The sequence below is a fragment of the Diceros bicornis genome, chromosome 26 (genome assembly GCF_020826845.1).
Source record: "Diceros bicornis minor isolate mBicDic1 chromosome 26, mDicBic1.mat.cur, whole genome shotgun sequence".
NCBI lineage: Eukaryota > Metazoa > Chordata > Mammalia > Perissodactyla > Rhinocerotidae > Diceros > Diceros bicornis.
In genome coordinates this window covers 46,617,762-46,642,378 of record NC_080765.1, presented here as the reverse complement: position 1 = coordinate 46,642,378, position 24,617 = coordinate 46,617,762, and the positions used below count along the sequence as shown (strand labels likewise).

The 24,617-nt window shown below is 62.9% G+C and overlaps 5 protein-coding genes across 13 annotated transcripts; 2 read left to right on the top strand and 3 right to left on the bottom strand.

Moving 5' to 3' along the window:
• Window positions 1-74: 74 nt before the first annotated feature.
• MRPS34 (mitochondrial ribosomal protein S34) lies at window positions 75-1,329 on the bottom strand. Its single transcript, XM_058570362.1, has 3 exons — window positions 994-1,329; window positions 808-850; window positions 75-725 (listed from the first exon to the last, which is right to left on the bottom strand). Exons 1-3 carry the CDS (start codon window positions 1,312-1,314, stop codon window positions 433-435), a joined length of 657 nt encoding a protein of 218 aa, XP_058426345.1. The 5' UTR covers window positions 1,315-1,329; the 3' UTR covers window positions 75-432.
• EME2 (essential meiotic structure-specific endonuclease subunit 2) lies at window positions 1,089-4,750 on the top strand. 2 transcript variants are annotated; one of them, XM_058570363.1, is made up of 8 exons: window positions 1,089-1,659; window positions 1,983-2,119; window positions 2,552-2,644; window positions 3,433-3,524; window positions 3,715-3,808; window positions 3,985-4,100; window positions 4,266-4,455; window positions 4,534-4,750. In XM_058570363.1, exons 1-8 carry the CDS (start codon window positions 1,422-1,424, stop codon window positions 4,702-4,704), a joined length of 1,131 nt encoding a protein of 376 aa, XP_058426346.1. In that variant the 5' UTR covers window positions 1,089-1,421; the 3' UTR covers window positions 4,705-4,750. The 2 variants fall into 2 exon arrangements, 1 of the variants encoding a protein (XP_058426346.1); XR_009224146.1 differs by lacking the exons at window positions 1,089-1,659; window positions 2,552-2,644; window positions 3,433-3,524; window positions 4,266-4,455; window positions 4,534-4,750 and having other exon boundaries at window positions 2,058-2,119; window positions 3,715-4,067.
• Window positions 4,751-5,204: 454 nt separating this feature from the next.
• On the bottom strand, window positions 5,205-11,491 carry SPSB3 (splA/ryanodine receptor domain and SOCS box containing 3). 4 transcript variants are annotated; one of them, XM_058570354.1, is made up of 7 exons: window positions 11,423-11,491; window positions 9,906-10,043; window positions 6,895-7,072; window positions 6,601-6,788; window positions 6,422-6,524; window positions 6,139-6,340; window positions 5,205-5,969 (listed from the first exon to the last, which is right to left on the bottom strand). In XM_058570354.1, the coding sequence occupies exons 2-7, from the start codon at window positions 10,029-10,031 to the stop codon at window positions 5,501-5,503; spliced, it is 1,266 nt and encodes a 421-aa protein (XP_058426337.1). In that variant the 5' UTR covers window positions 10,032-10,043; window positions 11,423-11,491; the 3' UTR covers window positions 5,205-5,500. The 4 variants fall into 4 exon arrangements, with proteins under 4 accessions (XP_058426337.1, XP_058426338.1, XP_058426336.1 ...); XM_058570355.1 differs by lacking the exon at window positions 11,423-11,491 and adding an exon at window positions 11,166-11,236; XM_058570353.1 differs by lacking the exon at window positions 11,423-11,491 and adding an exon at window positions 11,007-11,149.
• A 401-nt stretch (window positions 11,492-11,892) lies between these two features.
• Window positions 11,893-17,546, top strand: NUBP2 (NUBP iron-sulfur cluster assembly factor 2, cytosolic). Of its 5 annotated transcripts, none has more exons than XM_058570358.1 (7): window positions 11,893-11,962; window positions 14,518-14,636; window positions 14,799-14,997; window positions 15,638-15,792; window positions 15,929-16,039; window positions 16,204-16,405; window positions 16,868-17,546. In XM_058570358.1, exons 1-7 carry the CDS (start codon window positions 11,947-11,949, stop codon window positions 17,011-17,013), a joined length of 948 nt encoding a protein of 315 aa, XP_058426341.1. In that variant the 5' UTR covers window positions 11,893-11,946; the 3' UTR covers window positions 17,014-17,546. The 5 variants fall into 5 exon arrangements, with proteins under 5 accessions (XP_058426341.1, XP_058426343.1, XP_058426340.1 ...); XM_058570360.1 differs by having other exon boundaries at window positions 11,895-11,962; window positions 16,204-16,273; XM_058570357.1 differs by lacking the exon at window positions 11,893-11,962 and adding an exon at window positions 11,982-12,448.
• A 1,020-nt stretch (window positions 17,547-18,566) lies between these two features.
• On the bottom strand, window positions 18,567-21,083 carry IGFALS (insulin like growth factor binding protein acid labile subunit; the record flags this gene model as incomplete). The annotated part of the gene is made up of 1 exon (XM_058568898.1): window positions 18,567-21,083. A coding segment is annotated over one exon (2,295 nt), but the record flags the coding sequence as incomplete, so codon positions are not given.
• Window positions 21,084-24,617: the final 3,534 nt, after the last annotated feature.

The window sequence follows — 24,617 nt, the reverse complement described above, 5'->3', positions numbered from 1 at the left end:
GGGCAGCAGGGACAGAGGAAAGACACCAGGTGCAGGGTCTGCGTCCCCCCCCCCCCCCCCCCCCCCCCCCCCCCCCCGCTTTCCAGCAAAATGCAGAGCCTCAGAACAAGCCACTGGTAGGTCGGATCCAAGCTCCCAGAGGGCTGATTCAGGCGTCATCCAAAAACATTTTATTTTTTTTTTTCCCCCAAAACCCCAGTAGATAGTTGCATGGCATAGCTGCACATCCTTCTAGTTGCTGTATGTGGGACGCCGCCTCAGCATGGCCGGAGAAGCGGCGCGTAGGTGCGCGCCCGGGATCTGAACCCGGGCCGCCAGCAGCAGAGCGTGCCACCCAACCGCTAAGCCACGGAGACGGCCCCAAAGACATTTTCTTTCATCAAAACGGTGCCCGCGCTCACACCCTTCAGGCAGCCTGCAGGTTCCAGCATTTTAGACTGGGGTGCCCTTGGCCTTTCTCTTCACCTCCTTTTTCGCAGGGTAGTCCCAGGGACCAATGCGTGCCCTCTCCAGGTTCAGCATGGGCTCCTCGGTGCTGCTGTGCCCGTTTTTCTGTCGCTCAGCTAGAATCATGGCCCGGAGGAGCGGCGGGTAGGGCACAGAGCGCAGAGTGTCCTCCGGCACCGGCGTGAACGCCATGAAAGCCGCCTCCTCGTGTTTGGGCACGAGCCGCCAGTCGTGGTACATGACCTGTTCGATCTCCCGGGCCTCGCTCTCCGTCTTTCCTGGGGAAAGAGGACGGGGCTCGCCGCACACTCGCGGGACGGTCTGTAGCCAGAAGCCCCCACCCAGTCTGCCCCGCCTTACCCTTGAAGGTCAGGATGCCCCAGGCCTTCCCGTGGTCCAAGTTCTGCAAAGCAAGTGGGGAGGGATCAGCTCAGAAAGCTCGCTCGCCCCATATCAGGGCGCGGAGACCACCGCCCCAGAGGCGCGCAGGGAGGCGGCGGGGCCCGCGGGTGGAGGAGCGGGGCCGGGGTGGAGACGGAGCAGCACCTGCGCCGTGTAGTCGGGCCGCACCCGCGTGAGGCGCCAGTAGCACGGCTCGTCGTGCTGCCACAGCCAGGACTTGCGCGTGACCAGGCGGCCCAGGCCGAAGAGCGGGAGGCGGCCGAGCAGCTGCAGGAGGCGGCTCTCGCGGCGCGCATCGGCCCAGGCCCGCGCGGGCAGCCGGCGGCCCGAGGGCGGCCGCGTCAGCGTCTCGTAGTCCAGGGCGTAGCGCTGCGAGTCGCGCGGCCGCTCCCGCAGCTCGCGCAGGGCCCGCACGCGCCGGGCCAGCTCGGCGATCAGCCGCGGCCGCACCTTCTTCCGCGCCATGGCCGTCGTGCCTCTGCGTCCCTGCCGGAAGCCGCCGCCGGAAGCGCCCGGTGTCGCCCGCAAAGGCGTCCGGCGCGGCCGGAAGCGGAGGAGAGGCCGGGCCGGCCATGGCGAGGGTTGGGTCCGGGAGGGCCGGGGGCGCGCGCCGGGGCCGGGGCTCGCGGCGGCCGCCGACCTGGGAGATCTCGGACTCGGACGCCGAGGGCCCCGACAGCTCGGAAGCCGGCCCGGAGGCCGCCGCGAGGGCCCAGGCCCCGGCGGAGGAGCGCAGGGCGGCGGCCGAGGCGCTGCGGCTGCTGCGGCCCGAGCAGGCCGTGCGGCGCCTGGCGGTGCGCGTAGACCCAGGTGCGGGCGGCGAGGGGGCGCTCGGGCCCGACGGCGGGGGCCGGGGGTCTCCGGCCTCGGTCACAGGGCGCTTGTCCCGGCCCGACTGCGGGCGAGGAAGGGACTGCTGTCGAGGCGCCTCTGGGCCGGGAATTGGCGCCGCTTCCCAGCTGGGAGCTCGTCTGGGAGACAGACTCGCGGCTGGCCCGCTCTGCGCCCTGGGAGCCGCGGGAGTCAGTGTTGGTGACGCGCCGCCCAGGCTGCGGGCCCGCCGTCCCCCCGGAGGAGTGTTCTCCCGTACGGGGAGGAAGGAGTGACAGCTTCTCTCCCTTCGGCCGTCCCAGCCATCCTGGAAGATGCCGGCGCCGACATCCTGATGGAGGCCCTGGGCACCCTGGGCTGTGAGTACCACGTGGAGCCCCAGTGCCCGGCCCGGAGCCTCAGGTGGTGCAGAGTGAGGCCAGACCCGTGCCCCTGCGGTGTGAGTATCCAGGGTTGCTGCCCCCAGCGGCCGCCCAGCGTTTACAGAGCGCAGCTTGGATCGGGTGTTTTCGGTCCGTGGTTTCCCACCACACAGCGGTCCTGAAAGGCGGCTGGTGTGATGGTGTGTGTTTTTCAGATCAGTAAGCTGGGAATGGGGAACACTGAATGGGTGACGCCCAAGTTGCTCTGCTGGTGCATCCCAGGGCTGGGGTCCTGAACTCAGCTGCTGCTGAGGAACATTCCATCCCCGTCAAGGCTGGACAGTGCTCCTGCCGGCCCCGCAGACCTGGGCTGGTCTGGGCCTTGACAGGAGTCAGGACTTCTGCAGAGCAGTCCTGGTGGAGACTCAGAGCTGCTGGGGTGCCCAGGCCGAGGCCCTGGAGCACACGAGGCCGAGGGTGGGCAGCAGTGCTCCTGGATGTCCCCACAGGTCCCTCCTGAGGTGTGGGCTGCAGATGAGCAGGACCTCCTGCTGTTGCTGGAACCCAAGGAGTTTCTGCAGGGCATCGCCCAGCTGACCCAGGTGCTTGGGTGGGGACAGTAGAACATCCCCACATATCGTGAGTGGCTGGGTTCCCCGGCCTGCATGCACTGCTTTGCGAGTCCCTGCTCAAGGAGGGAGGGCTGGAGAGGGCATGCAGTGGGCTGGGGGTCCTCTTTGATCAGCAACCATCAGATGTTGTGGGTGAGATGAAAGCCAGCTGGGCTCTTGGCCTGGGAGCAGACGGGAGCTGCAGCTGCTTCTAGAGGGCAAGAGCCAGGATGAGGAGGATCCTCTGGAGAGCTGAGTCAGAAGTCAGGGGCGATAAACTAGTGGGAGGGCCCAGGGACTAGGGCTGAGGGCTGCAGTTCACCTGTGACAGCCGACAGACAGCCCAGCTTCCGCCTGGCTGGAGGAGAAATGGGGACCCCTCAGCTGATGTTCACGCCAGAGTGTTCTTAGGTTAGATCCTCTGTCGGGTCCCAGTGTCAAAAGCTCAGCATTTGTCAAGCACCTGTTGTATGGCAGGCAAATGCAAGGCTGGAGGGCAGAGTTGGACCAGGAATGGGGAGCTCAGTCCAGCTCTTCTAGGAGCCTGGGACCTGCCCGGCAGCTTTCGTAGGCCCCCTTGACCTTTGGGAGGCACAAAGCTGGTTTCTAAAGAGAGCTGGCTGGCCAGAGGGAGTCGGCTCCCGTCTCCAGCCAGTACCACTGGGTCCTTCTCCGTCTCGCTTCTCTTCTTTCTGCAAACTGGCAGTGGCCCGGCAGCCTGTGAGCCCCACCTGCCGCAGCCCCGAATGAGAGGTGTAGTGACCCTTCTTTGCTTACAGATCTGTGGCCCAACCTACTCGGTGCCCTGGGTCTCTCCTGAGAGCCACGCTTGCCCCCACCTGGCCGTCATCGGGCTGGACGCCTACCTGTGGTACCGCTCCCCTAACGCCTTTAGCAGGCCTGGCTGGGCTGGGGGAGTTCAGGGGAGAGGTGGGGGTGGCTCTGGGGGCTGCTGTGACACAGCTAGCCCCCTTCTCCGGGCTCTGGGGGAAGCAGGAGAACTCAAGGAGGGTGGGACCAACGGGGTGTGGGGAGCTGGAGGGACAGTCACCTCTGCTTAGGTCTCGCCAGCCCAGCACCCAGAAGAAGCAGCAGCCGGAGAGTCCAGCAGTGGCCTGTGCCGAGCTGGCCGTCGGGTGGCCTGAGGTGGAGGAGGTGAGACCGGTCAGGTTGGGTGAGGAGGTTGGCCTTGGCTCTGGCGCTTGGGCTGCTCTCCGAGGCCCGGCAGGGCCAGGTTTAGTCCCAGGGCCGCACGTGGAGCTGGTCTCAGCTCGATGTCCCCCAGGGGAGCACTCCTCTGACCCACACCCACGGGCTGGCCTTCTCCTCAGGCCCTGGTGCTCCTGCAGCTCTGGGCAAACCTGGACGTGCTGCTGGTGGCCTCCTGGCAGGAGCTGAGTCAGCACGTGTGTGCCTTCACCAAGGCCCTCGCCCAGCGCCCCTACAGGTCCGTGACACCCTCGCCACCCCAGCTGGTGGCTGCAGCTGGGAGCAGGGACAGGAGCATCTGGGGTGCCCCTCTGGCCTCTCTGAGAGCAGAGAGGCTGAGGTTTGTTGAGCTGGGGGCGGGGTGCTTGGAAGAGACACCTCCCTGCACCCTGCCCGTTTGCAGGCAGCACCAGGAGTCCCAGGCCCTCTCCTTCTGCACAGCGGGGCGCTGGGCCACAGGCGAGCGCATAGCAAAAGATGGTACAGGGCTGCAGGGGGCCTGGCGGCGGCAAATCAGACAATTCAACCGGGTCAGCCCGGCCATGGCGGACGCTGTCGTCTCCGCCTTCCCCTCCCCTCGCCTCCTGCAGCAGGTGAGTCCCCATGCCCGGCTCCCATGATGCAGGCCAGGTCCTTGAGGCCTGCCCTGCTCATCCCCGTGCCTGTCTTAGGCATACGCGGCTTGCAGCACAGAGCAGGAGCGCCTGGCCCTCCTGGCTGACCTCCCCGTGAAGGTGGGCGAGGGTGTGCGGCCGCGCAGGGTGGGGCCCGACCTTTCCCGCCGCATCTGCCTCTTCCTGACTACCGCTGACCCCGACCTCCTGCTGGACCTGGGCTCCTGACAATGCCTGCTGGCCAGACACAACACAGCCCACCCTGGGGACTGACCGGAAACCAGGAGGGGAGCAGGGCACCCAGCACTACCTGCTCCTGGGGGGCCTCTCCATCAGGTCTGACCCCGAGGGGGACGTGGGGGAGTAGGGAAAGTTCTTGGGCAACGGAAGAGCAGAAGAGGAAATTCTCGCCAAGAGGTGCCAAGCCAGTTGGAGGGTCTGGAGACGATGGGGTAGGGTTCGCGTACCCTGGGCCCTGTACACATTGGCTGTGGAGCTGGTGGCCAGCTGGGATGGTCAGGAAGGGTTGGGGAGTGCCCAAGGTCCCCACTGGGGGACAAACGCCAGTCACCTGGAGCCTTGGGGGTGGCACCTTCAGAGAGAAGCAGTAAGACGAAGTCTTGAGAGAACAGAGAACCAAGCCATTTCTTCCCAAAGCTGCTGCGACACAACCAGACCCAACAGAGAAGCCAGGGACTTCTGTGAGCCCCAGGCCTCAGGACAGACTCTCTAATTCTCCCGCTGCATACGGGTCAGACAAACCAAGTTTATTCTGGTGAACAGCAGCTGACAACATGCAAAGCAAGTTAAGAAAGACCCAAGGCTGGCAACAATGGAAGAGCTGACCTCTAGCGAGGCCTCCTCCTCCTTGGGTAGCAGCCCACAGCCTCTGGGCCCAGCCCCCAGGCCCGCAGGCTAAGTCCACGAGAGCTGGAGCGGCTGCTCCCAGGAGAGCCTCCACCCGTCACAGGAAGCAGATGGACTTGCACAGTCCTGGTCTCCAGGTCCTGGGCCTGTCCCAGTCTCAGGCAGCAAGGGAACAGTGGCGATAGCCCCCTCCTCCCTCTCCTGTTGCCTTGGAGCGTAGCCCACAGGGAGGGCCCGAGAAGACTCTGCCCCCACCCCAGAGGGCAGCGTTCACTGGGAGATGAGTTAGGTCCGTCGGCAGCGCTTCCTTTGGCAGCGCAGGGTCTCGGGGCTGCTGGCGCTGGGCACGGTCTTGGGCGCCGGCGCAGGGGGCTTGTGGCGGCCACAGCTCATGCTCAGGACCCACCCCAGCTTGTGTTGCAGCACCTGCTTGAGGCCGGGCGGCAGGGGCAGGCCCTCGAGCGTGTCGCCGGAGTCGGGCCGCAGCTGGCGCAGGCGGTAGCAGCACAGGTACTGCAGGGAGGTGATGCTGGCGCACGAGCGGATCACCTTCATGCTGCTCTTGGCCGCTGTCGAGCATACCATCGGGTAGAACTTCTTGTTCTGCAGCTTGGTGGCTGCCACACCTAGAGAGGGGCACATCCTGAACGATGGGCTTGGCCCTCCTGGGACATCCTCCGAAGGTAACTGAGGACACCACGATCCCCTTGGCCCTTGCGCTGCCCCACCCCCTGGCACCCTGGAACCCCAGGCTTCTGCGAGGACAGCCTTTCAGGAAGCCTGCAGTCACCTGACCTGGGCCCTGGTCTCCGCCGCCTGTGGGGCCTCAGCAGCTGGCACGTGTCTCCGTCCGGGCCCCAGCTGCCCTCACCTATGCACTTCCTGTTCTTAAAGAAGGTCAGCGTCCCGTGCCAGGTGTCCAGGTGCACGCCGATGATGGAGCCCTGGCCAAACCGCGAGGAGAAGCTTGTCTTGTCGCCCTTGTGGTGGAGGAGCCCTGGGGGGTGGCGGGGTCAGGGTGAGCCCTCCTGCCTCAGGGCCCCTCCTGCCCTGCCCGCCTGCCCTCAGGCCCACGCACCCGTGTAGGAGAGGCCCCAGCTGTCCTCGTCCCTGCCGAGCAGGCTGCAGAACGTGTGGTGGTACTTGTCCAGGTCCACGTCTGACGTCCCGATGCCCACCATCTGGGGACAACAGGCCAGGCAGAGGGGGCCCGGGGCCAGGGCGCCCGGCAGCTCCCCAGCCCTGCTGGCCACTTACCATGTCAGTGCCGTAGACGGGGGAGGTCATCTTGATCTCCCAGAAGTGCTGGCCCTCCCCCAGCTCCTTGGTGCCCCGGATGGCTGCTGTGCCGCAGCTGTACTCCATGTGGAAGTTGACCTTGCGGTTGTCGCAGCTCAGCAGGGTGGCTGAGGACTTATTCAGGTCGTCCCAGACCCAGTCGAAATCTGCGGGAGCCACAGGCCCAGGCTAGGGCAGTCTCCAAGCCCCCTCTGGGCCACCTCACCAGGCCCGAGAGCCCCCCACCAGCCCAGGCGGCCCGCGGGTGCTCACACTCGTCTTCCTCCCCGCAGCGGCAGTCCTTGCCCCGGTGTGCTGTGTACAGGCTGCTGCAGAAAGAGGCCTCGCTCTGACTGTCACAGTCGCAGAAGGACTCCCCGGTGACAGGCACCGCGCTGGGGATGGACGACGGCAGGGACGAGTACTCAGGGTCCGAGTCGGAGTCACTGTGCTGGGAGAAAAGGGCAGGCTGTTCCCCTGCCTCATCCTCCACCCTCCGCCCGCCCCAAGCCCACCAGAGGGCCACGGTGGATGGCTCTGATGCCCCAGGGAGGAATCTGGAGGACTGGCCTCAAAGGGCTTCCCCAGGTCCCAAGTGCACAGCCAGTCCACTTTTCCACAGTGACCCTGGACATCTCCTCCTAGTGCAGGAACTGAGGGGCCTCCTTCCCCAAGGCCTACCACACCACTGGCTTCCTGGGAGTGGGCATGAGGACTCCACCCCGCTCTGCACAGCCCAGGGGGCCCCGGAGGCCCAGCCACTAATGAGCCACAAGGCAGGGCTGTGTGCTCAGCCAGCCATCATTCTCCAGGCAGCTTCCACATCAAGGATAAGCTGCCGCCCCACTGAGAGCAGCCTGAGGCAGGGGAGCCCTGCGGCAGAGTCCACTCGACCTAATAAAGGCAGCCAGGGGCTCCACACCCTGGCAGCACCAGCACACCTGTCCTGGGCAGTGGCCCCGTTGTCCACGCAGGGCTCTTAACCCCGTCACAGGGCCCTGCCGAGCCCAGCGGTCTCATGCTGCTGCTTCAAGCTTCTGCCATAGGAGAACATTCAGTGGCAACCCAGCCCCCTGACTAGGAGGCTCAGTCCTCACGCTGCATAATCCACACCTGGCAGCCAGATGCCCAGGCTCAGACAGGCTCTGGTGGTCACCTATAGCTGACCTGCAGCCCTTCCTGGAGAGCAGCTGGGGGAAGCGCTCTGTGCGCCTAGTCATTCCGGCTCTGAGCCACGCCGGTCCCCGCTGACGCCCACCTCGGCTCTGCACCCCAGGCCAACCTGCGAGAGTCCGGGGTTTCACAGCCCGCGGCCAGCAGGTGCACACAGCCCCTGTGTGCCCACTCTGCCGGCCCTTGCAGGTTGGCCTTCGGTCCTGGTGGCACTCCAGATCCTCCCTCTCTTGGTCTCTGCGTGTTCCTCTTGCCTCCCTGAAGTGCTCTCTGCACAGCTGCCCGGGTGACCCTGCGCGGACCTGGGGCAGATCCTGCTGTCCTGACAATAAGGCTCACCCTCAACCAGACCCCTGGCCTGGCCCCCTTCCCCTCTGCCCCGCCACCTGTCACGTCCACCTGTCTCCTTGGGGGGAGAGCCCTTTGCCCCTGGGTGACAGCTTTCAGATATCACTTCAAAGAGGTTCTTCCAGCCCCTCCCTCCCGTGTGCAGCCTCTTCCTTCTCACCGCACTCCCCTGACATCCTCTGTCCTGCGGAGCTGCCTCCTCCCCCTAGAACAGATGCTCCTCAGGGGAAGGGGAAGGACCAGGACCTTGTTTCTTTCCTATTACACCCAGGGCCCACGCAGAAGCTCAATGAATCCACAGGAGAGTGTGAGCTAAGGAAGCAAGGAAATCAAGCCCCAGTCAGAGGTAGACACCAGAAAGGAGACGAAGCAGGCCCAAAGCTCCCCACCAGCATGGAAGGCTGATCCCCCAAAAGCCAAGGCGGGCTCACTGCTAGCCAGCCTGCTGGCCACAGGCAACCCCTTCACGCTGCGTCAGGAGCCAGGGCACTGACCTGAGCTCTGCAGGCCCTGGAGGTTCAGGTGGTTGGCACCCAGCACGCCAACCCCCTGGGCAGGGGGCAGACCTGCCCTCCCCCCACACAAGCCTTAAGGAGAGCGTGAGGGCAGAAGGGAAGGGAGGTGTGTGTATTTATCCTGCAAAGGCATCCAGGATGACACACCCACCACCTGCCTGCCCCCACACACGACTCCAGGCCCATTAGGTGACGAGACAAGCCGCAAGCATGTGTCAGACACTGTGCCCCACATCCCACAGCGATGAGCCGGTGAGGCAGGGGTAGACTGCTCTCAGCCACGTGGTCAGTGGGAGCTGGAGGCAGGCTAGGAATGCTGGCCTGAGCAGGGGATTCGGGAAGCCCCAGGAAGGGGCCCAAGATGCTGCGAATCCAGAGCTGTAGCCTCCAATTCTCCCCCAAAGCCTGGCAGTTCCACAGGGCTCAGCTTGCCCTCACTCTAGGGAGGAGAGGTACCCACCCCACCCAGGACACCCGGCTGAGCCAGAGCAACAATGCATGGTGGCTGTGTGACAGAGGAGAGTCAAGTCACCTGGGGATTGTCCCTGCAGGAAGCTACGGGGTGACTCAGGGCAGAGCCAACCCCCTGCTCTGATCTAAAAGATTCCAGAAGCCAACTGAGAAGCCACCCCCCACAGCAGGCACAAAGGCCTCGCTCCATCCTGCCACAGCAGGGGTTGGGCTCTGGCTCAAAGCCCTTGGTACATCAGGCAGCCGGCAGGAGACCAACAGCTGAGCTGCTCTGCCCACTGACTCCGTGTCCTGGGCCTCCCCAAGCTCGGGAGTCAGGGGAAGGCCGAGGCATCTGGGGCTTTAAGAATCAAACTTCTTTTTTTTTTACACGTGTATACACAAACACAGAGCACCTATTTATAAGGGAGAAGAAATGTGCAGAATGATGCACGTTGGGTCAACGACAACCTTTGGAAACTGGTTGGGTAAACGGAATGGAGAAATTTTTGTTGAACGAACTGACAATAGACCCAACTGCCACCCTCTTCAGAGGAAAGAACAGAGAGAGGAACATGACGTGTCCTGAGGCCCTGTCACCCCAGGGCACGCAGGTCCTTAACCAGGGTAAAGAGCCTGGGGGCAGACCAGAGCGCACATGGGACAGCAGGCTTAGGGCTGGCCCTATCCTCTGCTCTCAGGAGCATCTTTCTCCTCTAGTTCCAGTTCAGGCAATGCCTGCCTCAGGCGTCCCCACACCTTAGTCCAGCCACGTCCACCTCACTCACTGGGACCTACCTGCCCATCAGAGTCGTAGCCCCAGTTAGCCGTCCCTGCCAGAGCCATAGCCCGGGCATCCACATCTCGGCGCGCTGCACTCAGGACAAAATGCCAGGCTCTGCTGCTCCGGGGACGCCTGGCCATGGTGGACAGAATCTGGAAGAAAAACAGGGTCTGAGCAAGGAGGACTTGCAACACTGCACTCTGCCTTAGGCCGGCTGTGCCAGACCCACCCAAAGGTGGGGGCCAACAGGACTCCGGAACTCTCTTTACAAACTTGTACCTCACTCCAGCGTCCAAGCACCTCGATGAGACCTAGGTAGAGCATGTGGAGCGCCATCCAGACACCCATGACTCGAGTGCGTGTCTCAGTCCCTCTCCCAGCTCAGTCTCCTGAACCCAGCTGTCCCCCTGCATGTCCCACAGGCATCTCAAACCCGGTCTGGCTCCTCCTCCATTGTCCAGTTTGACAAATGGTATCTCCAGCCTCCCAGTTCCTCATGCCAGACACAGGGCATTTATCCCCGTCACCTTCCTCCTTCCCACAGTGGCCTGACGGCCCCCCACACCCCACCACGCCACCTGCAAAACATGTCCTGAATCCCTCTCCATCCGCACCGCCACCACCCGGTCCCACCCCACACACCTCTCTTCGCTCCAGCTCCTCCCACTGTACTCACTACAGCCACGCTGACTTTTTGAAACACAAATCTTAAAAACAAATCTTAAAACTTCTCAGGGCTTGCCATCGTTCTTAGGATAAAATGCAACATCCTACAAAGCCTCTCGTGTTCTCCCGCACCTCTCTCAGCCGCGCTGGCCTCGTTCCAGCTGTAGCTCTTTCCTGCCCTTGGCCCGGAAAAGCCTTCCCCTCCCCTCTCTGGCTCTTAGTTTTCACATCCGACTTACAGTAACATGCGGATTCCTGTGCTTACGTCCTGCCTGGCTCTCCCCGGGACTGAAATCTCCAGGAGGGCAGCCACTCCCCCAGTGAGGGCCCGCCCGGCACACGGCCAGCGCGTGTCAGTGTGTGAGCGCAGGCACAGTTTTCGAGGGATGGGAGCGCGCGTCTGCGGAACCAGCTCTCCTCCCTCCACAGTGCGGACACAGCTCCCTTACCCGCCCAGCCTCCGAGCCATGGCCGGAGCCGGTTACGGCCGGCGCATCTGTAGGCGGTGCGCGCTGAAACAACGGCCCCGGAGACTGTCCCCCGCCCCGGAGACGGGCAGCGCCCCCAGCCCTCATAGCAGCAGGGCACTTCCGAAACGGGCCTCTTACTAATTCCAGTTTCGGCCGATGCTGCGGGAGTTCCTCTGGGCGCGGCACGGTGTGCCTACCGCTGCGGGCCCGCCGACGACCACCGCCCGCTCGGCCTGCCTCGCCCGGGCCCTCCTGGCGCCGCCACACGCAGGCACAAAGGCGCGGCCCGGCCCCGCCGCCCGCAGCTCCCGCAAGGTAGCGGGCGCGGCGGCCGTGCCGGGCCGGCCGGGGGCGGCGGGGCCCAGGGGGCGCGGACGCAGCGCGCAGCCGCTCACCTGCAGCCGCTCCGCCGCGCTCCGCCGGGCCGGCCGTGACCTACTTTCCGCTCTTCAGCGAGACGTAAACAATCCCCGCCCAGCGGCCTGCCCCCCGCGCCGCATTGGCTCCGCTGCGCAGGCGGGCGCGCCAGCTCGGGCCTGCGGCAGCGGCGGCCCCGCGGTACAAGCCTCTTGCCGAGAGGCTGCTGGACCTGTCAATCCTGACTTGACGTCCTCATTAGTCAATCTCAAGCGGTCGGAGACAAGGCCCGCACGTCCATTGGACGCGGGGCAAAGGAGGGAGGCGGCCCCATATTCGGGCGTTGACACGGAAGTGGGTCCGTCTCCGGTACGTCGTCTGCACCGGAACCTGTGTGCACCCCTGTGCGAACTGATTGGCTGAGGGAAGCGCGAGTGTGCCTATCAAGAGGGGACAGGGGGCGGGCTTCCGCTGCTCATTGGTCTGAAGGCTCTTCACTCTGGCTAGGAGGCGGGCACTCGCGGGAGGAAGCGGACGGAAGCCGCGCGGCGCCGCGGGCGTGATGGAGGCGGCGGCGGGTGAGTGTGCCGGCCCCGCGGGCAGTGTCCGGTCCGCGGCCACCGAGGGTAGCGGGAACTGGCCGGCCGGCAGCCGCTGGTCTGGGCTCCGGGCTTTTAGCAAGTCTTCTTTACGGCGTGAAGGCCGCGGAGGTGCACGTGTGTGTGCGACATCTTCAGGGACGAGTCCGCCGTGATGATAGCGCCGTGCGTGGACGTGCCGCTCAGGGGCCTGTGGGTGTCGGCGAGAACGCAGACCAGATTTTGATGTTAAAAATGCAAATACTGCCCCATTTTATGCCGGGGGTTTTTGATTCGGTGGCCTGGTGATCCGGAAGATTTGAGTCTTAGGTTTTAAACAGGACTTAGGAAGAAGTCTTGTTTAAATGCTGGCTTTTAAAGAGAAGAAACTGGGACATCACACGCTCTTATTCTCTGGGAGTATTCTAGCTTTCCAAGCGTTAGTACTGAGAAACACGGAAGTTGTGTGGGACGGAATACAGACAAGTGGGTATGATCACATTTGCACAGATGCGCCACAATAGGTCTCCGTTAAGTAGTGGTTTGCCGTGTTTGTTCTAAAAGACCTGGGTCTGTTACCTTGGGCGCCAAACTCTTAGACCGCTGGACTCATCTGTCAGATTATAAACGTAACACTGGAGAAAAACATGTGAAACGGGTTGTTATGATAAGGGCAGGTTTGTTACAAGGTGTGAAGATTATCTTCTAGATTGATGGAGGCTTCTTTTTTAACCACGTTTGAAAAACACATAAAAACTCAAAAGGGCTAATGGGGTATGCAGGAAAAAAAACGACCTCCCTGTGCCCAGAGGCAGCCCCTGGCTTTCCAGAGAGATTCTTTGCCTAGAAAACTTACCTACTTGTCCAGTGTATCAGACAGTCGCTATTGGTTGGACTTAACGATGAGGCTGACCGAGGCCTGTCACTTCCCTCTGTGGGAAGACACTGCTTTTCTTTGCCCCTTCCAGCACAGCCTCTCACATGCAGTAGGCACTGGGTGAATGTACCTCATTGATTTATAAACTTTTTCCATTTACTCAAGAGAGAGAGGTTCTCGTGGTTGACCCGTGAAGATTGCTGTCTGAGAAGTTCACTGCACCTTCCAGTTACCTGAAAGCATCAGTGTCCTGTCTGATGCTCAAACAGACAAAATTCCCCACTCCCATCAGTGGGGAGAGCGAGTTGTCATTACGACTGCTGTGCGCTGCACAGCACCGCACTAATGGCGGCCAGCCAGAGAGAAAGCAGGACCCACCCCTGGCTTCACCCCCCCCACAACAGAAATTGACTTCTAAATACCTTTTGGTAGTAAAGCAATTCAAGTAATAACCTTTTAAGTTGCCGCAGGGGTGACCTCGAGCCTTAGCCTGGGTGTCTGCTGGCAGTGATCTGGGTGGGGGGGGGTGCCCTTTCCTCATCACCTTACAAGATGTCCCAGCCCTAAGTGCTGGAAGGAGGCCTAGGAAAGGCACTGTAACACATCTGTGACAAGGACCTGCCTGAAAGCCAGGGCAGGTGCCTTCTGAGTTCTTCCTAGGGGGGCCTTGGAGGCAGGGGCCTTTGAACCTACTCCCCCTAGAGGTGGGTCAGGAGGGGGGACAGTATTTGTGTGTCATTTGTTGAGTTCCTCCTGAGGACCTGGGTGTGTGGTGAGGGTGGTAGAGAGAGCAGCTTGTTGAAGGCCAGGCAGGAGTCAGGATGGTGAGGCCCTGAGGGCGCTGGGACAGGAACATGAGGGTATAGCAGGGGGGCTGAGGGCTGTATGTATGCAGATGGCACCACTGTGGGGTGGCCGGGATTGGAGATGGTGAACATTTACTCCGTGTCATTTTGGGCTCACTGGAAGGGAGAGGAGCTGGGGCAGAATGGCTGGCAGCCGACGGGCATCCACAGAGTTGTCGGCCCCAGGGCCTGCATGGGGAGTGTGCATCCCGTGGCTGCCCTTTTGTACTTGTGGTTTCTTAAGGCCTGGCCAGCAGCCACGCACGAGAGCCGGCCTTGAGTTAGCCAGGTGATGCTGGGTCCCCAGAGCTATAAGTGTTCCTCCTGAGAACTGGAGGCCAGGGATGCCTGAGTCCTCTTCTGATCCCAGGGAAGCTGGCTGGGAGCCTACAGCTCAGACCTGGGTGCTAGAAACGGGTGCTGCCACGGCGCGGACGTACCTCCTGGTTGTGACGACGTTAATCCGCCCCATTCCCCATTGGAATCAGCTGGGAGCTGGCAGTGTCTGGGTCATCCTGCCCATGTGCGTCCAAGCTCCCAGGTGTGCAGTCACACGTGTGCACACTAGAAAGAGGAGTGGTTTGTGGGCATTTCCTGCCCCAGCAGCCGCACTTCAGATGGGGGTGGGAGCAGCAGCGGGTCAGGTCTGGGGTCTGCAGAAGACCTTCTGCTTGGGGGTGTGTGCATAGGTCCGGGTGAAGGTCTCAGGACCGCCCTGGTCTCAGGCCTCAGAATGTGGGAGGTGCTTAGTGACCATCTGGGGAGTGAGCAATGAAGAGCATCTGGTCTGAAGTGGACTCCCTGCCCCCTTACCCTCTTACCCATCTGACCAGAGCCTGGACACCTGGCTGGCATCCGGCACATCATCCTCGTCCTCTCAGGAAAGGGGGGCGTCGGGAAAAGCACCATCTCCACAGAGCTGGCCCTGGCCCTGCGTCACGCGGGCAAGAAGGTGAGCGCCTCCCACCCCAACCACCGTGCCCTTCCCCTCCTGAGCAGCTGCCCTGCCCCTTGGTGTGGACACACAGGGCTGCCAGCTGATTTCTTCCTGCTTGACAGTGCCCCTGCCTTGGGAGGCCCCTATACGCCACATGGATGTCCTGCCTCCTTGCAGGTGGGGATCCTCGACGTGGATCTGTGTGGCCCCAGCATCCCCCGCATGTTCCGGGCGCAGGGCAGGGCCGTGCACCAGTGTGACAGCGGCTGGGTGCCTGTCTTTGTGGACCAGGAGCAGAGCATCTCCCTCATGTCTGTGGGCTTCCTGCTGGAAAAACCGGACGAGGCCGTGGTGTGGAGAGGCCCCAAGAAGAACGGTAATGAGCGGGCAGGGGATGGCCTCTCCTAGCTGCCCCTCGGGAGCCCAGGGCCTGGCCCTCCTCCCATACGGGCCCCCGTGCACACCACCGCTCTCAGTAATGGGCGTGAGACACAGCTGTAAGGCCATCAGCTACCGCGTTCCCATCCCCTGGGCAGGAAGGGTGGGGCTGCCCAGACTGGAGGCCACCCAGTGTGGGGGACGCCGAGGCGGGGCTCGGGTGCCCCCGCATCAGCAGTTAGCATTCAGCCCCCTCTGCCTGGCAGTGAGAGGCTGCCAAATGCAAGCAGCAGGCTCAGGGGCTGCTTCCAGGGTGGGCCAACGTGCGTTCCACTGCAGGCCGTCTTCTTTCAGGCCGAGGAAGCTTGAGGTGTTCCCGAGTCCAGGCACAGACACCCCCCAGGAAGGTCACAGCTCCGCTGCCCTCAGCTGAGGCCTGAGCAGATGTTCTACAGGGTGGAGGGGCCCAACGGCTAGGAAGAAAGGCGTGCTCGTGGGGGCAGGGACGGGGCCTCCCTGCTGCGCTGCTTCTCCTCGTGCTGTCGGTGGGCCCTCAGCCCGACTCTGTGCCCGGGGGTGGGTGGAGGCAGCGGGCTTGGTGAGCCCTCGTGAGCCCGGGCCTCCCTGGGTTTTTGCAGCGCTGATAAAGCAGTTTGTGTCTGACGTGGCCTGGGGGCAGCTGGACTACCTGGTTGTGGACACACCCCCGGGGACCTCTGATGAGCACATGGCCACTGTGGAAGCCCTGCGCCCTTACAGCCCCCTGGGGGCCCTCGTGGTCACCACACCCCAGGTACTGCACGAGTGCCGTCCCATTCCCGCTGTGTGCGACCTCACCCTGGGGGGCACTTTTCCCTGCTCGTTATACTCATCTTGGCTGAGTTTTCGGGCTGCCCATTGGCCGTTCTTGTCTGTTTCCTGGTCTCCAGGCGGTATCCGTGGGGGACGTGAGGCGGGAGCTGACCTTCTGTAGGAAGACAGGGCTGCGGGTGATCGGGGTCGTGGAGAACATGAGCGGTTTTGTCTGCCCGCACTGTGCGGTGAGTCAAGGAAAGTTGTTGGGCGGATTGCCAGCCCTCAAGGGGGAGGGGGCAGGGCAGGTTCGGGGGGCAAGGATGCTGCTGTCCCCTGGACCTGCCCCTCGCCCAGCCCCTCACGTGTGGAGAGCGAGTCCTCGAGCAGGCCGCATGTCTCTGTGTCCTAGGAGTGCACCAGCGTCTTCTCCAGGGGAGGTGGCGAGGAGCTGGCCAGACATGCCGGAGTCCCCTTCCTAGGTGAGCGGATCGGGGCTGCCCCCTCCAGCCTCTACTCTGGGTGGTCTGACCTGCGTCTGCCCACTGTGCCTGAGGGAGAGAAAAACGGCAGCAGCTGGTTACTCTCGTCTTCCTCAAGCTCATCTCGGACAGGTTGGTTACCACTAACTAACCAGAGAGAGCTGGCCTGTTGAGGGGAACGTCAGCCCCACCCCAGACTTTGAGGAGTGCCCCTGCAGCTAAAATGCCTGCTGGGACCCCAGAGGAGCAAAGGGCCGGCTGTGGCTCTGGGGGCACCTCTGTCGGGGGACACTGGTGGTGCATGACCACATGCCTCCAGTGCTCATCCTGCACTTTCGCCAAGTGGGCAGAGCATGAGGCAGAGGGCTGGGCCTGCTGGGCCGGCAGCTGGCCGTCAAGGTGGAAACTGAGCCTGAGAGCGCCTTCCAGGCACCTCCAGCAGGAGCGTGCCCGACAAGGGTGTCCACTCTTGGCTAAAACAGTGCTGACAGAGGCTCCTGAGCAGTGGGAAGTGCGTGGACATGACCTCCCGGCCCCCAGGCCTTCTCTCACCGCCTCTTCCTTCCCCGGACCCCTCCCTTTCTATCTTCACAGGCTCTGTGCCCTTGGACCCTCAGCTCACAAGGAGCCTGGAGGAGGGCCAAGACTTCATCCAGGAGTTCCCCAAGAGCCCTGCATTTCCTGCACTCTTCTCCATAGCCCAGAAGATTCTGAATGAGACGCCTGCTCAACTCTCCTGACCGAGGCAGCTTCCAGCGTCTCCTCCTGGCGCCATTGTGGGCTTGCGCTCACAGACTTGAGCAGGCGTCCTGGGTGAGGGTCCTGGAACCTGCAGAGACTGGCCTTCGCGGCTGTCACTGTGCCTGCGTCTCCCTGCTCTTGGAGACATTTCTGGTGCTCCAGCAGCATGTTGGCGTCAGAGCTGTTGACCGTGAGTGGTTCTGCTGGGTTGGCCTGTGGCGGAGCCCAGGGGAAAACATGGGGTCCGGGTGCCATGGCCTGAGCTCTCTGGTGACATCACGTTCACCCCACATCTCAGTATTCACACGCCTCAGACAGACGGACAAGCTGCCCCTCTCAGCTGAGTCTCCATGTTGTTCACAAAGCTTGTGTGTCTGCAGGCTTGCTGGGGCCTCCACTGTCCTCAGGTGCCCTGGGTTCTTGGCAGCCGGTGGGTCTGTGAGAGATCGTGGTGACAGAGGGGAACACCCTGTAAGGTGTTAAAACTCGTAATTTCAGAGGAACTCACGATTAAACATATCCTACCGCCATGGTTACAAGTCTGACGTTTCTAGATCATTCTGCCCTGGTCCTGCCTCTCTGCCTCACAGTGTGGCTGTATCCTACAACAGACAGCGTTCACTCCCTAAGTCCTGGGGCTGGGCCAGCAGTCCCATTGTCGACAGGCCCCTGAAGACTCAGGCGAGGATATGTTTCAGTTGAGTTGGGTGAAGTTTGTGGGGGAATTTGTGATGTCAGAGAAATGTGTGAGGGGGGACGCTTGGCCCGTAGAGCTAACTGCCCGCCTGGCCCCTCCACACCGTGGGGACCTGGCAGAGCCGAGAGCAGGCAAGATGAGTTAGGAACACGGTGTGAGTCCCAGGGCTCCGCTCTTCCCTGCACCTCCCCAGGAGGTCGGGGGAAAGCAGTTCTAGAAAGCAGAGCCAGGCGGCCCCTTGGGCGGAGGTGGCAGGGGGTCTGGGATGCAGCCTCAGGTACCGCTCCCTGGGGGCAGGGTGGGAAGGCGATGGGTGCGCCGTGGACGGAGGTTTCCTGGAGTGGGGAGGGTGCTGTGCCAAGAGGAAGGCTCCGGGGAGAGGACTGTTGAGGGGTTTGGCCAGGAACACGAAGCCCTGGAGAGTGAGGATCGGCCCCCGTGCTGGGCCAGCCAGGCCTCCTCCACTGACTGCTGGGCGTCTTGGACCAGCGCCCACCTCAGCTGTGCTCTGGCTTCCCAGAACCAGGCTGCCTCCGAGGATAGTGCCCAAAGAGGAGGGCCAGGACGCTGAGGTTCTGAAGGACCTGAGTAAGTGCCCGCCGCTCCTCAGGTCAGGGCTGGCGTCCCTAGAGGGCCCGGGGCTGGAGGCACGTGAAGATAGTCCGGGCACAAGAAGGGAAGGACTGGGAAGGGCATGCGGGATTGAGGGCGGGGGGGTGGGGGGACTGCAGCGTACCCAGGCAAGCGCTTTCCTCCCCTCCCCCAAGCGTCATCCCTGTGGCCACACGGTGTGTTTATTAGACTGCTTTTAATTGATTACAGCTGGGGAGGGCTGTGCCTGCCCACCCACCCCCACTGTCCTGGTCAGGCCCTCAGGGACCAGGCTGGTGCCCACAGGCCCTGAGCCCACACCGACAAAGCCCCAGGACTGTGTGTCTCCCATAGGAGGGACCCCAGCAAGTGAGCAGTGTGGGGCCTGACCCCCAGAGAGCTGAGGAGCAGCGTGCCTGCCGGGCTCCGGGGATGGTGAGGGCCCGTTCTGACCCCAGGGCAGTGTCCTGCCGGGCAAGCCTCAGATCAGCAGTGAGCAAAGTGGGCCTCGCCGACGTCTCGCAGATCGAGGCCCAAAACACCAGGAGGGCTGGCACAGGTGATGTTGTTGTAGGTGTACACGGGCAGCTGGCAGTCGTCCCCCTCTACGACGGCCTGGACAAAGCGGGGCACGACGCTGGGGTGCTGCAGGGCAAAGGCCCTGAGGGCCCGGAGCGGGCAGCCGCAGTCCCAGGGGTTGCCCTCAAGCCACAGGCGCTCCAGGCTGGGGGGCTGCGGCACGAAGGTCCGCAGGGAGTTATTCCTGAGGCTGAGGTAGTGCAGCCGCCCCAGTTGCGAGAGGACACCCTCGGGCAGGGCCTCCAGGAGGTTGTGCGAGACGTCCAGCCAGAAGGCACGCTGCAGGGGCCCCAGGGCATCTGCCGAGAGCGCCGACAGCCGGTTGCGGGCGAGGAGCAGGTACTCCAGTTTGCCAAGGCCCTGGAAGAGCCGGCTGGGCAGGTGCGTGAGCTGGTTGGAGGTGAGGTCCAGCTCAAGGAGCTCCCCGAGGCCCCAGAGGCTCTGCTCCTCAATGGCCACAATGCCGCTGTCCTTGAGGAAGAGCCGGCGCAGCCCCGAGAGGCCAGCGAAGGTGTGCAGGCGGATGCGGCCCAGGCAGCTGCCCTCTAGGTGCAGACTGTGCAGCTTGCCCAGGCCCTGGAACACCTGCTCTGGAAGGTTCCGCAGACAGTTGCTAGAGAGGTTCATGACGGCCACATTGAAGAGACCGAGGAAGGCGCCCACCTTGACCTCCTGGATCTGGTTGTTGTTGAGTGTGAGCACCTCCAGCTGGCCCAGGCCCTCGAAGGCCTTCTCCGGTAGGTGCCGGATGCGGTTGTGGCCGAGCTGTAGCTCCTCCAGGAAGTGCAGGTCCTTGAAGGTCCGGGGCCGCAGGCCGGCGATGGCGTTGTGCGAGAGGCGCAGGACGTGCAGGCCCAGCAGGCCCGGGAAGGTGTCCTCCAGGAGGCTGCCCACACGGTTGTGCGACAGGTCCAGCCAGCGCAGCGCCTTCATGCCCAGGAAGGCGCCAGGGGCCACGGCAGCGATGAGGTTGTGGTCCAGGTAGAGCTTCTGAAGCTTGGGCAGCTTGACAAAGACATTGGCCTTAACACTCCTCAGGGCGTTCCTGCTCAGGTCCAGCTCCCGCAGTTCGCCCAGGCTGCAGAAGAGCGGGGGCTGCAGGTAGGCTAGCTTGTTGCCTGCGAGCACCAGCTCACGAAGGTTGGCCAGGCCCTGGAACGCAGTGTCGGGGAGCACGGCCAGGCTGTTCCAGCCGAGGTTGAGGTCCCAGAGGTTGGTCAGACCCTGGAAGAGGCCCTCGTCCACCCTGCTGAGGAGGTTGTTGTTGAGGCCGAGCGAGGCCAGGCCCGGTGTGTGCACGAAGGTGCCGGCCGCCAGGCTGCGCAGCTGGTTCCGCTCCAGGTGCAGGTGGTACAGGTTCTGCAGGCCCAGCAGCGCCTGTGGCTCCAGGCTGGCCAACCAGCTGCCCTGCAGGTTGAGGAAGCCCAGGCTGGAGAGGTTCCGGAAGGCTGCCGTGGGGACAGAGGACAAGTTGTTGCCATCCAGCCACAGGGCCTTGGTGCCGTCCGGGATGCTGTCCGGCAGCCGCGTGAGGTTCCGGGAGCTGCAGAAGACGCCAAGCTCCTCCGTGTAGTCGTCGTGGCCACAAGTGCAGACGGCCGGGCACTGCAGGCCCTCAGCGTCCCCCTGTCCTCCAGGCTCTGCTCCTTCCAGGCTCCAGGGGCCCAGTGCTGCCCAGGAGACCAGCAGCACCACCAGGGCCAGGCCTCCTGTGGAGAGAGGGGCTTGGGGAGGCGGCACTGAGGGGCTCAGGATGTGAGCCCTGGGGTGAGAGACCTGGAACCTCCCAGTTTCAGCCCACACCTGTGGGCCGCTGTGGAACTTAGCGCCCAGACCGCAGCCTGTGACCGCAAGAGGAGGCGCTGCTAATTGGACTGGAGAAAGGTCTGAGCTGACATTCACAGTCGCCGCACTTAAACTGGACGTCTTCCAGCTCAAAACCCACTGTACTTTCCCCTCGCAGGACTGACGAGGTGGCAGTGCCTGTTCCAGAGAAAACTGAGGGCGGGGCACCTGGCAATTAGGCCGTGTGGCTGTCCGTGTCCCCAAGGTGGACACTCGAGCTGGGCCAGGCTGCCAGGCGGGCCTGGAGGAAGGCGTGAGTGAGGGAATGTTCTGGAGCAGGCCTGGGTGGGCATGTACTCGTTGCCCATGGAGGTGGACAGTGAGCCAGGCACCTGCTGCCCCAATTAGGCCCCCAGATTAGGGGGCACTCACCCACCGGCTCCCCGGCATGTGCAGTCTGCTCCCAGGGAATTGGCTGAGAAATTGCAGCACCGGTGTGGGGAAAGGAACAGGGTGCAGGCCTTGGGGACACATGGAGACCCTAGACCATTGACTTGCCAGGGGTCAGGCTGTGCCTTGGGACAAAGAGCGCCAGGCTCCCCGGCAAAAATGCCCCAAAATCTCTACTGGGCACTGAGCTGCCCGCCGCATCAGGCCCATCCCTACTCTTGAGAGCTCAGGGTGCTGGGGTGGGGGTTCAGGCAGTGCCATAGGGTGCTTCTCGCCCAGCTGGATGGGGTGAGGCCTCTCGAGGGGACAGAGTGGCAGTGGCCTGTCCTCCGAGTGTCTGGGAGAGCAGCAGGCCCTGGCCCAGTGGAGGGTCCAGGGCAAGGCCCCTGGGGTGGGGGTGCAAGGAGACACCCTCCCTGCCTTCAGCTCGCCCTTCCTCCCCTGCGCCACCGTCCTGGGCCCTTAGGAAGGAGAGGAGGTAATGGAGGGGCCAGGTGCAGCTGTGGCCCCCAAAACCCCCAGCAGTGACATGCCCCCCTTGGGCTCCTAGAGTCCCCCAGCCCACCCCGAGCTGAGCCTTCACTGGGGGCTGCCCCTGCCCCAGTAGGCTTGGGGCTGGGCACCCCTAGAGCAACTCGCTGGAGCACTTGGGGCCTCACCTTTCCTCAGGGCCATCCCGCGTGCAGAGCAGGCCGCAGGCGGGCAGCAAGCAGGGTGCGTCCACTGGGGCCGGCTGCTGCTGCCCTCTGGATTTCTCCACCGCCAGGGCAGCCAGCGCCCTGTCACCGGCCAGCCCAGCTCTGCCGGCCCAGGCTCCGTTAACCCCCTCGTGCCGGGGGACCAGCATCGGCACCAAGTGCCTGTGGTGCAGACAGCATGGGAGAGGCTGGGGGGCTGCTTGTGCCCTGAAGCTGCCGTCCGGTTCCAAGGCGGGCTATGGTGCAGCTCTGAGGGCCAACGGGCCTGTCCCCCATCCCCCATCCTCCTGATCGCCACACACACACTCCCTTCCATCCCCCGGTCCCCAGTAGGATTGGGCCAAGCACAGCTGGGGCAGCGGGCAGGTGGGAGCTGGGGTGTCTCTTGGCGCAGCCCAAGAGGGGCTGGTGCTCCGACAGGTTTGAGGAATCCAGGAGAGGTGGCCTCTGTGCTCGGCTGGCCTTCTGCCCATGGGTGGGGGCCCCTGGGACAGCTCCTGGGGTCCTCCGGCGCAGCAGAAGACCAGGTGGGGGTTAAGGGGGAGACACCCTGGTTCCCAATGGGCCTGCTCCACTGCTGTGGTGCTGACCACCCCATCCTCCTCCCCCTTCCCCACTTCCTAACAGTCTGGGCGGGGTCCTGTTCAGGCTCCCCGGGGCTTCTCCTGTGCCCTCAGGGTCAGCTGGTGTCTGGCCACTGCCCCTCCCCCAGCCTCTCTTCTAGGAACACCTGGCAGGGCCCCTGGCTGCTTTGTGTTTGCTTCCCCAGCGCCACCCTCCCGGGAAGAAAGTGGGGGATGGCCTGGCCTCAGGGGCCCCCATGCTGTCCTCCAGAGCTCCTGTGGGGGCACGGCCACCCTGCTCTGTGCACAGGCCGCTGGGATGGGCACCCAGGGCCTTACCTGGCCCGAGGTCGGCCCCGGGTCAGACAGGGAAGAAGGCTGCTGGCCGGAGTGGCCTCGAGAGAGGGGAGCCCCACCACACCCTCGCCTGCCAGCCCCTGGCTCTGCTCTTCCTGCTCCAACCACATCTCCTCCAGGGGCTGGCCAAGTGCAGTCTGGCCCCCCAGCCGTCCCTTCCCCTCTCCCCAGGACCCTTCCTCTGGCTATCAGCTGTGCCTGCCCACTAGTCCTTCTGCTCTGCCTGGGGTGGTGGGCTTGTGCTCAGGAGGGACTGGGAGGGGTTGGAAGGGGCAAAACCAGGTCTGGGGAGGGCAAAGCTCATTGAGCTTTGAGGGCCTCTCAAAGGAAGAAGGCAGGACTGTGTCCTGGGGGATGGGCGGTGGGGAGGGGAAGAGGGAAGGCAGGTGGAAGCTGCCCACATCCCTTCACCTCCCCCATGGGGCCCGGAAGCTCTGCCCTGCCCATCTGTGGCCTGGCCACTGGGCTTGGCTACTCGATGGGCCCAGGAGAGGCTAGGGACCCGGCCACGGCGACCCCTCCCTGGCTCCCGGGCCTCGCCCCTGCACATCACACTAGGGAGGTGTTGGGGGAGGGAGGCGGCTTTATCTCTGTCCCTTTACTGAGCTTTGATTTTTTTTCCAGGTCATTTCTCAGCTTCTCTTCTGAGAAATTATAGATCTGCAGGGAGAAAGTCCACACCCAGAAATTTACACAGTAAACATACATTTACACAGTAGAAAGTGTGGACTCAGCAGGAGCTCCGGGGCCAGCTGGGCCTCTTCTCCAGAAAGTTCCTGGCATGGAGGGCCCTCTCTGCCTGACTGGAGGCCTGCAGGCTGAGGCCAGAGCAGCGGGCACGTGCACTAGGATGGGAGTCAGCGTTCTGGCGGTTCTCGTTTGGAGGGGAGGACAGGAAACTTCCGGTAAATCCAGAGTGAAGCCTGTGTGGCGGGAAACCAGCGTCAGGATCTGGGCCGCGGGCCTTGGTATTCTCAAAGCGTTCTTGAGTCCTGCAGTAACATCCGTGTGCAGCCTGCTCAGTGCTGAAAGGAACGCCTCTGTCCCTGCCCCACAAAGCAGCCTGTCCTGACTTGCAGGCTGGTCACTGCCCTGGCCTCTCCTCCTAGTTGACCACGGGGGTCTCCCTGAGGACTCTGGCGTCGTTCGCCTGTTTTGATCTTCACGCAAGTGGTGTCTCACCGAAGCACTGGCCTGGCTGCTTGTGTGACGTGTGATTCAGCCAAGTCGTAGATGCAGCTGTCCCTTCATTCTCCTTTATGTCATGAGATGCGTTTATCCATCTGCTGCTGAGTGACACTGAGGTCACTCCTGGCGGTGCTACGGCAAGCCTTTGTGTCTGCGTTTTCTGGGGTACCAGCGTGGGTGTTCTGTTGGTCCTAAATGGAATTGCTGGGACCGGGGTGTGCGTCTTCTTGGCAGGTGAGGCCAACCCTCCCCGAGTGTTAGGGGGTCACTCCCTCCTGGGGCCAACGGGGGTGCCCTCAATGCCACACCCCACCTTGTCTCCCCTTAGCCCCAAGGGTGAGTGGATGGCGGCTTTCACTGATCCATGTTTTCTCAACCACCAATGAGACAGCAGCTTTTCAGAGACTCACTAGCCAGTGGATCGTCATGTGTAAGTCTCTTGTCGATTTTTCTATTTGGTTGTCTATCAGTCTGATGTATAAGATATTTTTTAAAAAATCATATTCTGGATGCAAGCCCTCCCTCAGGTACATGTGGCCAGTGAGGTCTTCTGCACTGTAGTTTGCCTTTCTAGTGTCTTCATTGTGATTCTGGTGCGAGTTCTTAATTTCAATGTGGTCTCGTAGATGTTCTTTAAATGGCACATCTTGAACTTGATTCCTTAAATACCAACAATAATAAAGATGGAAAAACTC